Raw genomic sequence first — 15,259 nt, 5'->3', positions numbered from 1 at the left:
AGCCATTTCCCGCCGAGATGGGTGTGGCTAGCCTCTATATAAGGAGCTCGAGAAGGCTGATTCACTTGATTTTCATCGCCGAAGCGAACCAGAGTGAACCGTACGCACGGCAGAGAACGCAGTACTCGTTCCCTCTTCTAGAGAGAACCGAGGTTACGTTAGTAACAGAGTACGTTCTCTTACGAGAGTCCTCTCGTACTGCGTTTTTGTAAAAACGCTACGGGAACCCCTTGTAAAGCGCCGTGCGTGCTGGGATAAAGACACCAATCACTGGAGCAAACCAGGTGTACAGTGCATAATCACCAGATAGACTCACAAAGAGTCTGATTACATAATTCCCCATATTGCAACGTCCACGGACGTAAAACATGACCTCACAGAGAGAGTCTAGAGACAAGAGGGGATTCCTCTGTCCTTATAAGGTTGCGTCAGCAGACGCGAATATGACATAGCATAGACAGGGTGGGGAAACCTGAGCTAAATGCGGGAAATGTGGGTCTTACACAATTCTGCCCATAAAACAGTCGGCAGCGCATTGCGCATGCGATTTCAGTGTTCTAGTTAGACAGCTGAATCGGCTACACCGATAGTAGCTTAGCCTGCAAGGCGGGAACCTCTAGGTTGTAAAACCTAATAAATGTAGACGGCGAGGCCTAGCCCGCCGCCGTACATATATCCTGTAGGGAAATCCCGCTGGACCAAGCCCACGAGGAGGCAACACCCCTCGTGGAGTGCGCTCTAACTCCCAACGGGCACTTGAGGCCCTTGGCAGTATAAGCCAGCGCTATGGCGTCAACTATCCATCTGGATAGGCTCTGTTTCGAAACAGCCATTCCCTTGGAACGTCCACTGAACGAGACAAAGAGCTGCTCAGTCTGTCTGAAGACAGCAGAGCGGGACACGTAAGCTCTTAAAGCCCTAATGGGGCAGAGAAAACTTGAGTCCCCTTCCTCACTTGATCCCGGCAGGGCAGACAGGGAGATGACCTGAGCCCGAAATGGTGTGTTGAGGGATTTTGGCACATATCCATGCTTAGGTTTGAGTATGACTTTAGAGTCATTAGGTCCAAACTCTAAGCACGTTGGGCTCACAGAGAGCGCGTGCAGGTCGCCTATGCGCTTCACTGAAGCGAGAGCCATCAAAAACACTGTTTTGAAAGACAAATGCTTGAGGCTAATAGATTGGATAGGCTCGAAAGGGGCACCTTTCATGGCCGCCAAAACCGTAGAAAGGTCCCACATAGGAACTGAAGGAGGTCTGGGAGGATTTAGCCTCCTAGCTCCCCTGAGGAAGCGGATGACTAAATCGTTCCTTCCTAGAGACTGCCCCAGCGTTGTTCTGGAAAACGCTGTAATAGCCGCCACATAAACTTTGAGCGTGGAAGGGGATCTGCCCTTATCCAACAGCTCCTGTAGGAAGGAGAGAACCTCCGTCACCTCACAATTGAGAGGTGATATGCTCCGAGCTGTACACCAGCCGGAGAAAACCGACCACTTCGAGGCATAAAGCCGCTGAGTCGACGGCGCTCTGGCCTGAGTGATGGTGTTTATCACTCCCTCTGCGAGGTTAACGGATAACCGTTGAGCGCCCACACGTGAAGCGACCACAGCTCCGGGTGCGGATGCCAAATCGAGCCCCCGGCCTGCGAGAGGAGATCTCTCCTCAATGGCACTGGCCATGGAGCGATGTCTGCTGGCTGCATCAGGACTGGGAACCATGCTTGGTTCTTCCAGAACGGTGCTACAAGCAGTATTGAGCATTTCGTTTCCTTGACCCGCTCTAACACCTGAGGCAGGAGGGAGACGGGGGGAAAAGCATAAAGCGGGCAGCGCGGCCACACGTGGGACAGCGCGCTGTCGTTCTTGGAAAAGAACACGGGGCAATGAGCGTTTTCGCGGGACGCGAATAGGTCCACCTCCGCTCTGCCGAATCTCTCCCACAACAGCCGGGCTGTTTGTGGGTGTAGAGACCATTCGCCCAGGGGAATGTTGTTCCTGGACAGTCTGTCTGGGCCCACATTCTGGAGCCCAGGCACATGCACTGCTCTCAGCGAGCGCAAACTGTGATGAGCCCATATTAGGAGGCGTTCCGCCAGCCTGTACAGGGATGTGGATCCCAGACCGCCCTGGCGATTTATATAGGACACCACGGCCGTGTTGTCCGAACGGACTACGACGTGTTGGTCCTTGATGTGGGGATAAAAGCGCGTTAGCGCGTTGTGCACTGCCAGCATTTCCAGGCAGTTGATGTGTTGGAGCTTTTCTCTTTTCGACCACAGGCCGAAGAACGGTCTGCCCTCGAGCAGCGCTCCCCATCCCGAGGTGGATGCGTCGGTCGACACCATCCTCACTCTCGAGGAAGTCCCCAGGCTTACACCTGATCGGTACCAGTCGTCTGCCAACCAAGGTGTCAGGGCTGTGACACAGCTCTGATCGACCTTGAGACGCAACCGGCCGGACACCCACGCTCCGCGCGGTACTCGCGCTTTCAACCAGAACTGCAGAGGGCGCATGCGGAGCAAGCCCAGCTGGAGAACCGTTGATGCTGAGGCCATGAGACCTAGCATCCTTTGAAACGTTTTGAGCGGGGTAGACGCGCCGCAGCGGAAAGATCTCGCCACGCGCTGAATGTGCAGCACGCGCTGTGGCGACAGCCGCGCTGTCATAGACTGTGAGTCCAGAATGGTACCCAGAAACGAAATCGTTTGACTGGGGTTCAGTGAACTCTTCGTCCAATTGACCGTGATACCAAGATTCTCGAGGTGGTCGAGTAAAATGGTTTTGTGCTCCACGAGCTGTGATCGTGATTGAGCTAGGATCAGCCAGTCGTCCAAATAGTTTAGTACTCGCATGCCTCTGAGTCTGAGAGGAGCGAGCGCCGCGTCCATGCATTTCGTAAATGTACGAGGTGCCAGGGACAAGCCGAACGGAAGGACTGTATACTGGTATATCTGACCCTCGAAGGCGAATCTCAAGTATCGCCTGTGACGTGACGCTATCTGTATTTGAAAATACGCGTCCTTCAGATCTATTGACATGAACCAGTCTCCTCGGCGAACCTGCGCGAAAATTTTCCTGGTCGTGAGCATTTTGAAACTGCGTTTCACTAATGCTTTGTTCAGCCGTCTTAGATCCAGTATGGGTCTGATACCACCGTCCTTTTTGGGGACTAGAAAGTATCTGCTGTATAGCCCCCCTTCGCTTTGAGCCAGGGGTACATGCTCTATCGCCCCTTTGCATATCAGTTTCGATATTTCGGCGCGAAGTAGGTGTGCTACTTCTAAATTCACCGTAGTCTCGACGCGCGCTGTGAAGCGGGGAGGGCGTCGACAAAACTGTAGCGAGAAGCCTCTCTTTATAATGCCTAGCACCCAGTCCGAAACCCCTGGAAGCGCTGCCCATGCTTCTGCATGGCTGGCTAAGGGCTGGATGCGAAGCGCGCTCTGTTCGCCGTGCGACAGAGGTGCTTCGAGGTGCGATAACATAGGCGTTATGCCTGTGGCATTCGAGGCGGGGGGCGCGCTTAATACAGCGGGCAGAGCGCTCGTCCTCGACCTTACTACAGTGCTTAACTGAGTGAGGGAGGTCTGAGCGAGCCCCGCGGGACTCATGTCTGCGAGTAAACGTGGGCGGGAACCGGGCACATTTACTGCTTTGGCCGCGCTGCCTGTCTGAGCAGAGCGAGCGCGCACAGGTTTCGTTTTTACAGAGAGCCTGTGGTCTGTGAGACATAGTGTGTGTGGGCACTGGGGAGTGGGCACTTTCACTATATTGGAAGCGCAATCGACCTGAGTCGATTTTATGTGCGCGAGCCCTAAGTGTAGGGCTGTGCTTGTGTGTAGGGATGGGCACTGAGGAGTGGGCATCGACACTACATTTATAGCACCAACGGCCGTGGCCGGGACACCAGAAAATACACTCTTTTCGGGATATATCTGGGTAGCCGTGAAAACGGCTTTTGTGTGCAGGCGAGCGGGCAACTGTGCAGGCTTGCGTCTTGCAGAAAACGCTGGAACAGTCGCAAGTCTTGGGACTGAAACAGCGGTGCGCTTGGGTGAGAGACCGGCCGCAGCGGGGCTCACACACCTGCGCTTCCCTAGGAGTGCTAGGACTTCTTCGGGGCTTCCGGCTTCACCACAACCCTCGGCCGAGGCCCGCGCTGAGCAGGGCGTCGGCTGGTAGAGCGAGAGCGGGACCTAGAGCTGTGCTGCTGTCGCTGCTGTCGCTGCTGAGAAGGTGTGGCGGAAGGCGGGGGCTGATGCTGAGAGCTTCGCGGATTCTGTTTATCGCGATTCGCTGCAGAACCGGAGCGCTTCGGCAGGAAGTGCTTAAAGGCTTGGGACGCTTTCTGGGCCTCGGTAAATCTCTCCACGAACTCGGAGAGAGAAGAACCGAAAAGGCCAGCGGAAGACAGCGGGGCGTCGAGAAACGCGTTGCGCTCGGAATCAGCCATTTCCGTGAGCGTAAGCCATAGGTGCCTCTCAGCAACAGTGGCGGAAGCCATACATCTTCCCATGGCCTGTGCAGCAGACTTGGTAGCGCGGAGTGTTAGATCCGAAGCGCTCCTCAGATCCGCGATGCAGATAGCCTCCGGTCCCATCTCGTCCAGCTTACGGAGGAGATCACCCTGGAAAATCTGCAGTGTAGCCATGGTGTGTAGTGCTGACGCAGCCTGCCCAGCGGCGGAGAAGATTCGCGCGAGCAGCGTCGACGTCATGCGGCAGGCTTTAGAAGGCAACACCGGTTTAGTCCGCCGTCCAGCAGAGGGCGGGCAAAGGTGGGTCGCTATCGCCTGTTCCACCGGCGGAAGTGAAAGGTAGCCTCGGTCTTTCGCATTATCCAGGGAGGAAAATGCTGGCGACACAGACGAGCGCGTTCGCGCAGAGTAGGGCGCATTCCAGGCCTTCGCCACTTCTTCGTGAAGCTCAGGAAGAAAGGGGGCGGGCTTAGATTCCGGAGAAGTGCGCTCACCAGGGAGGAAGCTACCATCCAGCCGGGTACGAGAAGGGAGTTCCGGTGCAGACCACTCGAGGCCGAGGCTCGCCGCGGCCAGCGCGAGTACTCGCATGAGCTCCTTCTCTATGTTGGCTCTCGTAGTGGGCTTGCGGGCAGGAGGCGCGAGGTCCTCAGAGCTCGCCCAGTCCTCGCTGCCTGAAGCTAGCAGAGAGCAGGAATCCTTCTCTCTCGACGCGGCCTCAGAAATGACTTCCTCTGATGAAGCGGCGGCAGACTGCGGGCGCTGAGCATCAGGAAGTGAAACAGGAGAAGCCGGTGAAGCAGGCGGGCAAACCGGCGAGCTTGGTCGAGCTGGAGCGGGTTCCGGGGCCCGCTGCGAGCGGCGCTTCTTACGGCGCGGCAGCGCGGCGGGGAGTGCAGACTCTGAGAAGGATGCCAGGCGAGTCCGCAGAGTCACCATCGGCAAAAGGTCGCAGTGAGGGCAGCCGCCGTCAGCGAGCGCGAGTGCTGCATGGTTCTCACCCAAACAGGAAACGCAGATGACGTGTTGGTCTCCCTGGGCGAGTGGGGCTCGGCATGAGCCACATGAAGGCATCTTTAAAAAGACGCAGCTCTTTTAGGGGGTGAGTGTCGCAGCGGCGAACACACACACACACACACAAACAGAGTAATAAAGGATATATAGCGCCGGAAAGCGCAGCAGGTACGGCTGTAGAAGGCGGCGTTGCCAGCAGCTTCGAGTGGCTCGTCCCGCTGAAATGCTTGCCTCAAACGACGCTTGCTTCCTCGTGATCCAGCGATGCGTGAGCTTCGCTGAAGAGATGAAAATCAAGTGAATCAGCCTTCTCGAGCTCCTTATATAGAGGCTAGCCACACCCATCTCGGCGGGAAATGGCTAGGAGGGCGCGAAGCGTCCTCATTGGCCTGACGTCACCTCAGGCCTCGCTCGATAGGCTTATGCAGTTGCTGCAGAGCAGCCAATGAGCGAGCGAGCCGTCTCGCCATAGCTAAGCACTGCCGCAACGCGCTTTACATGTATGAAAATTAAGGATCATTTTTTGCTTCAGTATCTCGTGAAAAGAGACTTTTCCCGTAGCGTTTTTACAAAAACGCAGTAGGAGAGGACTCTCGTAAGAGAACACAGATGTTAGATATGAACGTCTGATCTGATATACAGCACTACCGCTCATGATCTACAGTCATCACTGATCCTCCATCTACACATGCATGACATCACACTTCACTCACTCTCACTCGGTGTCGACGGATGACAGAAACACAGATGTTAGATAATGAATGAAGCCTATATAAATGATCTCAAACTGATCTCAAAATGTAACGACTTTATTCTCGAAATGTAATGAGTTTATTCTCACAGTTGTATTCGACTTTTTTTTCTTGAAATTTAACGAGCTTTTTCTCGAAGCACAACGACTTTATTCTTGAAATTTAACGAATTTATTCTCAATACTGTATTTCGACTTTTTTTCTCTAAATTTAACGAGTTTAATCTCGCATTATAATGACTTAAAACATTTTTATTATTGCTTGGCCCTAATCCTCTTCCGTAGGAAAAATCCTTAGTCTTTGTTTAAAAATATATTTTATGGGAGTACTATGTGTTCATTTACAATTTGTTTCTGACAGACAGGAAGTGAGGTCACGCACCGCTCTCCACTGATTGGCTCTCCAGCCGGGGCAGGGTCCCGCCCTGCAGGCCTTCTGTGTTCTGGGCCGGTTCTGATGAGCACAGGCCTCGTCCTCCATCTGGGTCTGATTCTGGTCCACACACACGATCTGTCGCTCTTTCATTCCCTTCCCACAGGACACCGAACACTAGAGAGAGAGAGAGAGAGAGAGAGAGCATCACATCAACACTCCAACTACAGCGTGCAACAATTCATACTTCATGTCTTTGTTTCCAAGCGCTGGGAACCACAAGCCACCGTGTTCTGCAAGTGCTGGGAACCACAAGCCACCGTGTTCTGCAAGCGATGGGAACCACAAGCCACTGTGTTCTGCAAGCGCTGGGAACCACAAGCCACCGTGTTCTGCAAGCGATGGGAACCACAAGCCACCGTGTTCTGCAAGCGATGGGAACCACAAGCCACTGTGTTCTGCAAGCGATGGGAACCACAAGCCACCGTGTTCTGCAAGCGATGGGAACCACAAGCCACTGTGTTCTGCAAGCGATGGGAACCACAAGCCACCGTGTTCTGCAAGCGCTGGGAACCACAAGCCACCGTGTTCTGCAAGCGCTGGGAACCACAAGCCACCGTGTTCTGCAAGCACTGGGAACCACAAGCCGATGTGTTCTGCAAGCGATGGGAACCACAAGCCACTGTGTTCTGCAAGCGCTGGGAACCACAAGCCACCGTGTTCTGCAAGCGCTGGGAACCACAAGCCACCGTGTTCTGCAAGCGCTGGGAACCACAAGCCACCGTGTTCTGCAAGCGATGGGAACCACAAGCCACCGTGTTCTGCAAGCGATGGGAACCACAAGCCACCGTGTTCTGCAAGTGCTGGGAACCACAAGCCACCGTGTTCTGCAAGCGATGGGAACCACAAGCCACCGTGTTCTGCAAGCGCTGGGAACCACAAGCCACCGTGTTCTGCAAGCGCTGGGAACCACAAGCCACCGTGTTCTGCAAGCGCTGGGAACCACAAGCCACCGTGTTCTGCAAGCGCTGGGATTAAAGTCAGACCCGAGAAAACCATCAACAATCATCTGGAACCAATAACACAGAGGAACAGAGGAGAGACGTCCACATCCGGACATGAGGCGCTACAAGACTCACGAGGGGACCGGTATATCTGTAAAACTACATGCATTTAAAAATTCTATTAAGTTAAGTTAAGTTAACTTTAAATTTAATTTAATTTAATTAAAAATAATGTTATGTAAAATAAGTTTAAGATTAAATTAAAAAAATGCAAATAAATAAGACAGCTTATTATTGGCACTTGTGTAGGAGTACTGTGTGTTCCTTCACTAAAAAAAATAAAAAAAATAAAAAATAAAAAGATATATAATATAAGATAAAATGTCAAATAAAAAAATGTAAAAAAATATATATATAAGGCATGACTTATTATTGACAATTTGGGTATAACAGTATCTTGTGTAGAAGTTCTGTGTTCATTATCTCCTAATAAAAAAAGATTTTAAATTAAGTATTATATATAGATATAAAAATTGAAAATAATCAAAAAATTAAATAAAATAAAATAAATGTAGAAAATAATTGTATAAAGCCTATTTTTGAAGTCCTTAAATAATGTATATTACTATATATTAAATAAATATATAAATGTACAATAATAATTTTATAATACACATTTATTTATTTAATAACAGTGTGTGAAACAGTGCGTTGCCGAGAGCCGTGGGAATGGAGCGGGGCCGGATGCTAACCGGACTCTAGTCCCGCGGAGGAGCTCAGGAAGGAGAAAAGCAGGAGTGACGACAGGCCAGGACCAGAGAGGACCAGAGAGGACCAAACTGGACATTCTCTCATTAGGAGGACTGGTATTGTGTTACTTTTAATTTTATAGTAAATATGAGCTGGATCTTCTTCAGTTGCCAGTTTGGACTTGAACAAAAGATCCCAGTACCACGTCATGGAGAATAGAAGAAACAGGTTTGAGCAGCACTAAAGAACATCCAGACACACACACACACATACGCACACACACACACACACACACACACACACACACACACACACACACACACACACACACACACACACACACACACACACACACACACACACACACACACACACACACACACACACACACACACACACACACACACACACACACACACACACACACACACACACACACACACACACACACACATCATAAACAAGATCATTACAAAGGTATTTTAAACACAGGGCTGCAGTCTGCCAGCAGCAAAACACATCAAAGAACACACAGATAAGTGAGCGACCATCAGATACACACACACACACACACACAGAGTAATGGGCTCGGATAAACCACTCCTCAAAACTCCTAAAGGAAAGGAGGAGGAGAAACAGGGAAGAGGAGAGACGGCTGTGAACAGTTAGTAGTTATTCAGCTTTACGAGGACACACACAACTGAAGGACGATCTTCATCTTCATCTGAGGACAGAAGAGAGGAGAAGCAGGAGAAGAGAGGAGAAGCAGGAGAAGAGAGGAGAAGCAGGAGAAGAGAGGAGAAGCAGGAGAAGAGAGGAGTAACTGTGGTAAAGATGAAGATGTTTACTGTAGAAACGCTGCATGATACACACACTGATCTATCGCATGAATGTGTGTTTGATTCTCATCATCTGACTTTACTGAGCCTTAACTGAGTTTATCTCTGAGACTCATAATCTCATGAAACATGTTCAGCTCATAATTCAGCATTAAGTTTATTTTAAATGTTTTAAATATATATATATATATATATACACAAAAAATGGATGAAAATGATGATTATTTTATGTATACTGTATATGTTTTTATTTGTTCAGACAGAAACATGACTGTGCTTGTCAGGCGTATCAGACTGAAGTATGTCAGACTTTATTGCTCGAACACCAAAAAATGCATGAAGTCCATAACCAGATCCATGTGTGCTTGAACTCAGACTTGTGGAAAAGCATTTCTGTCTGAATCCGTTAGAAATGAGTGTTTTGTGTGGATGTAACATCAGTTCTGCTCAGTGTTCGCCTCAGAGAAACTCCTCAGTCTCAATAGTTTCCTCAGTTACTGATTATCAACTATTGTGAAAAGAACATTTCTCAAAAGTTCAAACAATGTACACATTTTCAATATATATATGTATTAAACTATAATTTTTGATCAAAATGTAAACACGTTGAATTAAAAATATTTTTTAATTATATAAAATCTAAAACGTGTATTTACATTTATTATACAAATTATTTATTTAACTTAATTTTATTGTATAAAATTATAAAACATTTTAATTAAATGTACTAATGTATATACAATCAATATACATGAAATATAAATTAAATGTTTAATATATATATATTATATACATTTGACATATATTAATTCTATATACAGTATGATATATAAAATAAAATAATAAATATTATTAATTTAAGATTTTTTTTTACTTAAATTGTATTCAATTAATATATATTTAATTTAATGAAAAAATATAAATATGAATATAAAATTACTATACATTAAATATAAATTAAATATTTAAATTGTATATATTAAAAATGAAAATAGAATAATCTAATTTACTCATTTTAAATGTAATTAAATCAATACTTGAATAACTGATCCTCTTTCATACAGACAACGAGTGATCAGAAACCAAATCAGCAGAAACGGCATCATAAGATAACGCAGAAATACTGATCATATTCATAAACAGATCATATTCATAAACAGATCATATTCATAAACAGATCATATTCATAAACAGATCATATTCATAAGCAGATCAGATTAAGCATGTGACGTGTGAAATAACTGAGTCTCAGAGTGTTTCCAGGACTGGTTTAGATATGAAGTGCTGACGTCACGGTGAGTTCAACAAAAAAGTTCACAAAGTGTCAAGATCTGACTATGATTATAAATGGATATTAAAGAGCATATTTAAGCGCACTTCTCATAGATGAAATACTTTCCCGTTGCACAGCACATGAAGATCAAGAGTCTGCATATGAAAACCACATGAGAGGATCAGACTCTTCAAAGATCTCGGTAAACGTCATTCACGAAACCCTGGCAGAACCTCAAACACCAGCAGAATCAGCACACACACACACACACACACGCTACCTCAACCACCAGCAGAATCACCACACACACACACACACACACACTGATCATCATACACATACGCTACCTCAAACACCAGCAGAATCACCACACACACTCACTCACTCACTCACACACACACACACACACACACACACACACACACACACACACACACACACACACACACACACACACACACACACACACACACACACACACACACACACACACACACACACACACACACACACACACACACACACACACACACACACACACACACACACACACACACACACACACACACACACACACACACACACACTGTCTGAGGAGTGAGGTGAGACGGCAGCTGGTGAGATCTGCACAACAGTAAATCAGCAAACACACACACACCAGGAGAACAAACACACTGAGATGTGTAAACTGACTCACAGAAACACACACACACACCTGGAAACACGTCTGAACTATCCTTACAGAAATCATCCAACGCAACTTAGTAAAGTAACATAATCCTTAAAATTATACAGTCAGTGATTTAAATATTAAATAAATCATCTTTACCAAAAATATCTTAATTAAATATTTATCTAAAATATATATATTTTTTTTTATTTACATTTTATTACATTGTAATTATAATATATTACATTATAATATATAAATATTAATTAATATATAATAAATTATCTTTACCCAAAAAATCTTAATGAAATATTTAACTATCTAAAACATATTTACTTTATTTATATTATTTACATTTTATTGTAAATAATAATTATAATATAAATAAAATGTAAATAATATATTTTATATATTCTCTCTCTATTTATATAGAATAGAATTTAAATTAATTAATTTGCATAATTAGTATACTGTATACTGTATATGTATATACTTCTAATATATTTATAATTTCTTTATTTAATTATTTAATTTTAAACATTTATTATAATATCGTATAACATAATGTATATATTATACATGTTCTCTCTAGAATTAAATATAATATTTTTTTCTATTTTGTTATATATATATATATATATATATATATATATATATATATTTAAAATATATTTATAATTATTTATAATTTTCTTTATTTAAATATTTAATTTTAAATATAATGCATATAATTTAAAATAATAATAATTAATAATTTATACAATTATATATGTATATATGTGTGTATATATATATATATATATATATACACACACACATACACACACACATATATAATTATGTAAATTATTAATTATTATTATTTTAAATTCTATATATTATATTTAAAATAATAAATGTGTGATTCGGGAGCGTGTTGAAGTCAAACACCCGTGACTTTAGCATGTCATGAACTCATTTCTCCATCAGCAGGGCTTTGCGTGTGAGTGTGTGTGTGTGTGTGTGTGTGTGTGTGTGTGCGTGTGTGTGTGTGTGTTTACTCCTTCAGACATGAAGTGCTGCGTTTGTTCAACCATATTTGGCCCTGGAGGGAATCTGTGTATCTTGAGCTCATCACATATTTAGAGTCCAGACCGGAATAGTTTATGCTTCAAGGATACGTCTAGATGAGTCCCGAGTGAATCTTCCTCATATTCTGCAGCCATTATATGAAACACGATATATCCAGACACGTGGAGTCAGTCTGGAGTCCAGTACTTTATATAGCTTGCCAAGTTTATATTCCCATATTAAAATGATCAACTGATTCCTAAACAAAAAGCCAACAAACACTTTCATGCTATTGAAATATTTGCAGTCTTTGATTCGTTTTGTATGATTGAATCTGATGGTATAGTTGAATCATTCCACACAGCGGAGGATTAATCACTGACTCAAATGAATCACTGACTCAGATGAATCACTGACTCAGATGAATCACTGACTCAGATGAATCATGACTCAGATGAGTGTGAACGATTGATCCGGACAGATCCAGGGTGGTTTTCTTTTCCATCTGGGATCCAGACGAGAGCTGGACTGGACCGGGACTAAACCACACAAATCTTCAGTTCTAGACTGGTTTACAGTTGTTAACCACTTAAACTACACGTTTTAAACTGGTGGGTCGAATATATTGTTCAAATATATCAGATTCTAGTGTAAAATCTGGATTCCTTCACCCTCTGGTGCTCTCAGAATTTGAGCTTGATATCTCAGTAAATGAGCTTTCAGTGAGAGTGTATTCGGCTGCAGTACCGAACGCTTCCACTAGAGGAAACTCGTCTCATTCATTTCCAATCCGCTCATGTTTGACCTCGAGGAGCACAAGTGTGACTTTTTTACAGGACCATTTAACCTGATCCAATCATGTCCATGATGTGTGTGTGTTCACACAGCAAGTGCCAAAACCTTTACCAGGTTTCGTACCATTCCAATGGAGAAAACAATTCAGGAATGAGCGAAGAGCAGCCGAGGGTTAAAGTGATGGCGCTGGTCAATCACTGAGCTCTACATGAACTCTGGTTTAATTTGAGCTGAACACCAGTAACAGTCCAGACTAACCCTGAGAAACTCTTCAGATTCAGAGTCAGACACAGAAGAGCTGAAACACTGCTCTTCATCTTCATCAGAGTCTCCTCTCCTGTCCATCAGAAACTGAACCAGCGAGAGTCTCGTCTCAGACTGAGGATGAGGAGAATCACCACTAAACACTTCCAGATCCGGGATTCCTCCCTCATTCCTAACACACACACACTCACACACACTCACACTCACACACACTCTCTCTTGCTCTCTCTCTCTCAATCACACACACACTTACACCCCCCCCAAAAAAAAACACACACACACACACACACACACACACACACACACACACACACACACACACACACACACACACACACACACACACACACACACACACACACACACACACACACACACACACACACACACACACACACACTCACACTCACACACACTCACACTCACACACACACTCACACACACTCACACTCACACACACTCTCTCTTGCTCTCTCTCTCTCAATCACACACACACTTACACCCCCCCAAAAAACACACACACACACACACACACACACACACACACACACACACACACACACACACACACACACACACACACACACACACACACACACACACTCTCTCGCTCTCAATCACACACACACTTACACCCCCCCAAAACACACACACACACACACACTTACACCCCCCCAAAACACACACACACACACACACACACACACACACACACACACACACACACACACACACACACACACACTTACACCCCCCCAAACACACACACACACACACACACACACACACTCTCTCTCGCTCTCTCTCTCTCAATCACACACACACACTTACACCCCCCCCAAACACACACACACACTCACACACACACTAATACTGTGGGTAATTTATGCTGATTGAAAACTCTTTGGACACTCGGACGGAAACAGGAAACACAAGTGAAATGATGTCAGAGTCATGTGACCTCGCGGTGACAGGCCAATCGCTTCATCATGTCCAGAGCGCTCAGTCACGTTATAATCTCACACACAGAGAGCAGAAAACACACACACCGCCTCTCTTACTCTCCATCTCTCTCACGAGAACAAGAACTCGCTCTGAAAACCATCTTTCCAAGACAATTCAACTTAAGTAAAGCGAGGCGTTCCTCAAAGATCTGTTTCAGGTCCTCTTTCATTTTCCATCATTATCAATAAATCTGGATAAAATACAATATGCTGATGACACAATTATTAAAGGGGTCATATAATGGTACATGCACTTTTACAAGTTGATTGTACTGAAATGTGTGTTGGCAGTGCCTGTACACAACCATCATATAATGATAAAAATCCATCAAGTGTTTTTTTTTTTTTTATCTTCTTATATGTTTTCCCCGTCTCAAATCAAGCCGTTCGACCATGTGACGTCACAAAATCGACGCCCCTCCCACGATTGTTGATTGACAGCAGCGTTTCAACACAGACCCGCCCTCGCTCGTGAGCGAGCTGTCAATCATAGTCCGCGCGTCATTGTTGATACGCTGGAGCACTGTCTATGAGCAGAATGGTGTCTAAGTGATTGTGGTGTTCTGTTCTTGGGTGTAATAACGAACACACAGTCATTGATGTTCCTAAATCCGTACAGCTGAAGACGCAGTGGCTGAGTTTGTTTTTGAAGGGAATATTCCCCATGATCAACGTCAATGCTTTCATGTTTGCGCGAATCATTTCACACACCAGACTGCTTTACAAACGAGGGTCAGTATAAAGCTGGTTTTGCTAAGAAGCTGCTCCTGAAAAAAGGATCGGTACCAACTATTCGTGTTCCTGCTGCACCTCCAGAAGAACTGAAGTGAGTGTAACGTTTTATTAACCTTTATATTAATCTTTATATTAATCTTTGCAAATCACCCACGCTTCACGATGAATGCGGCTATTTTTACACTCAGGGTACATTACGGCATGTTTTCTATGTACGACGTTCTCAATATAATTCATAATCCCACGTTTATGATGAACAAC

General features: G+C 45.4%; 1 protein-coding gene and 1 long non-coding RNA gene across 2 annotated transcripts in view; both read right to left on the bottom strand.

Moving 5' to 3' along the window:
* Window positions 1–15,259, bottom strand: part of LOC309491189 (A disintegrin and metalloproteinase with thrombospondin motifs 20) — a 125,652-nt gene that overhangs the window by 18,326 nt on the left and 92,067 nt on the right. Inside the window, exon 29 of the mRNA XM_082160614.1 lies at window positions 6,624–6,791. Within this exon, the coding sequence (XP_082016740.1) occupies window positions 6,624–6,791 (168 nt within the window). The remainder of the gene's footprint in view (window positions 1–6,623; window positions 6,792–15,259) is intronic.
* Window positions 13,523–15,259, bottom strand: part of LOC309491299 — a 3,218-nt gene continuing 1,481 nt past the window's right edge. Inside the window, exons 1-2 of the long non-coding RNA XR_014203002.1 lie at window positions 14,093–15,259; window positions 13,523–13,922 (exon numbers count right to left, since the gene is read on the bottom strand). The exon at window positions 14,093–15,259 is cut by the window's right edge and continues 1,481 nt beyond it. This is a non-coding gene — a long non-coding RNA (uncharacterized lncRNA). The remainder of the gene's footprint in view (window positions 13,923–14,092) is intronic.

This window comes from Leuciscus leuciscus, assembly GCF_965113295.1.
Source record: "Leuciscus leuciscus genome assembly, chromosome: 25".
Taxonomy (NCBI): domain Eukaryota; kingdom Metazoa; phylum Chordata; class Actinopteri; order Cypriniformes; family Leuciscidae; genus Leuciscus; species Leuciscus leuciscus.
Note: the sequence above shows the minus strand (reverse complement) of the source record. Positions and strands in the feature narration are given on the sequence as shown.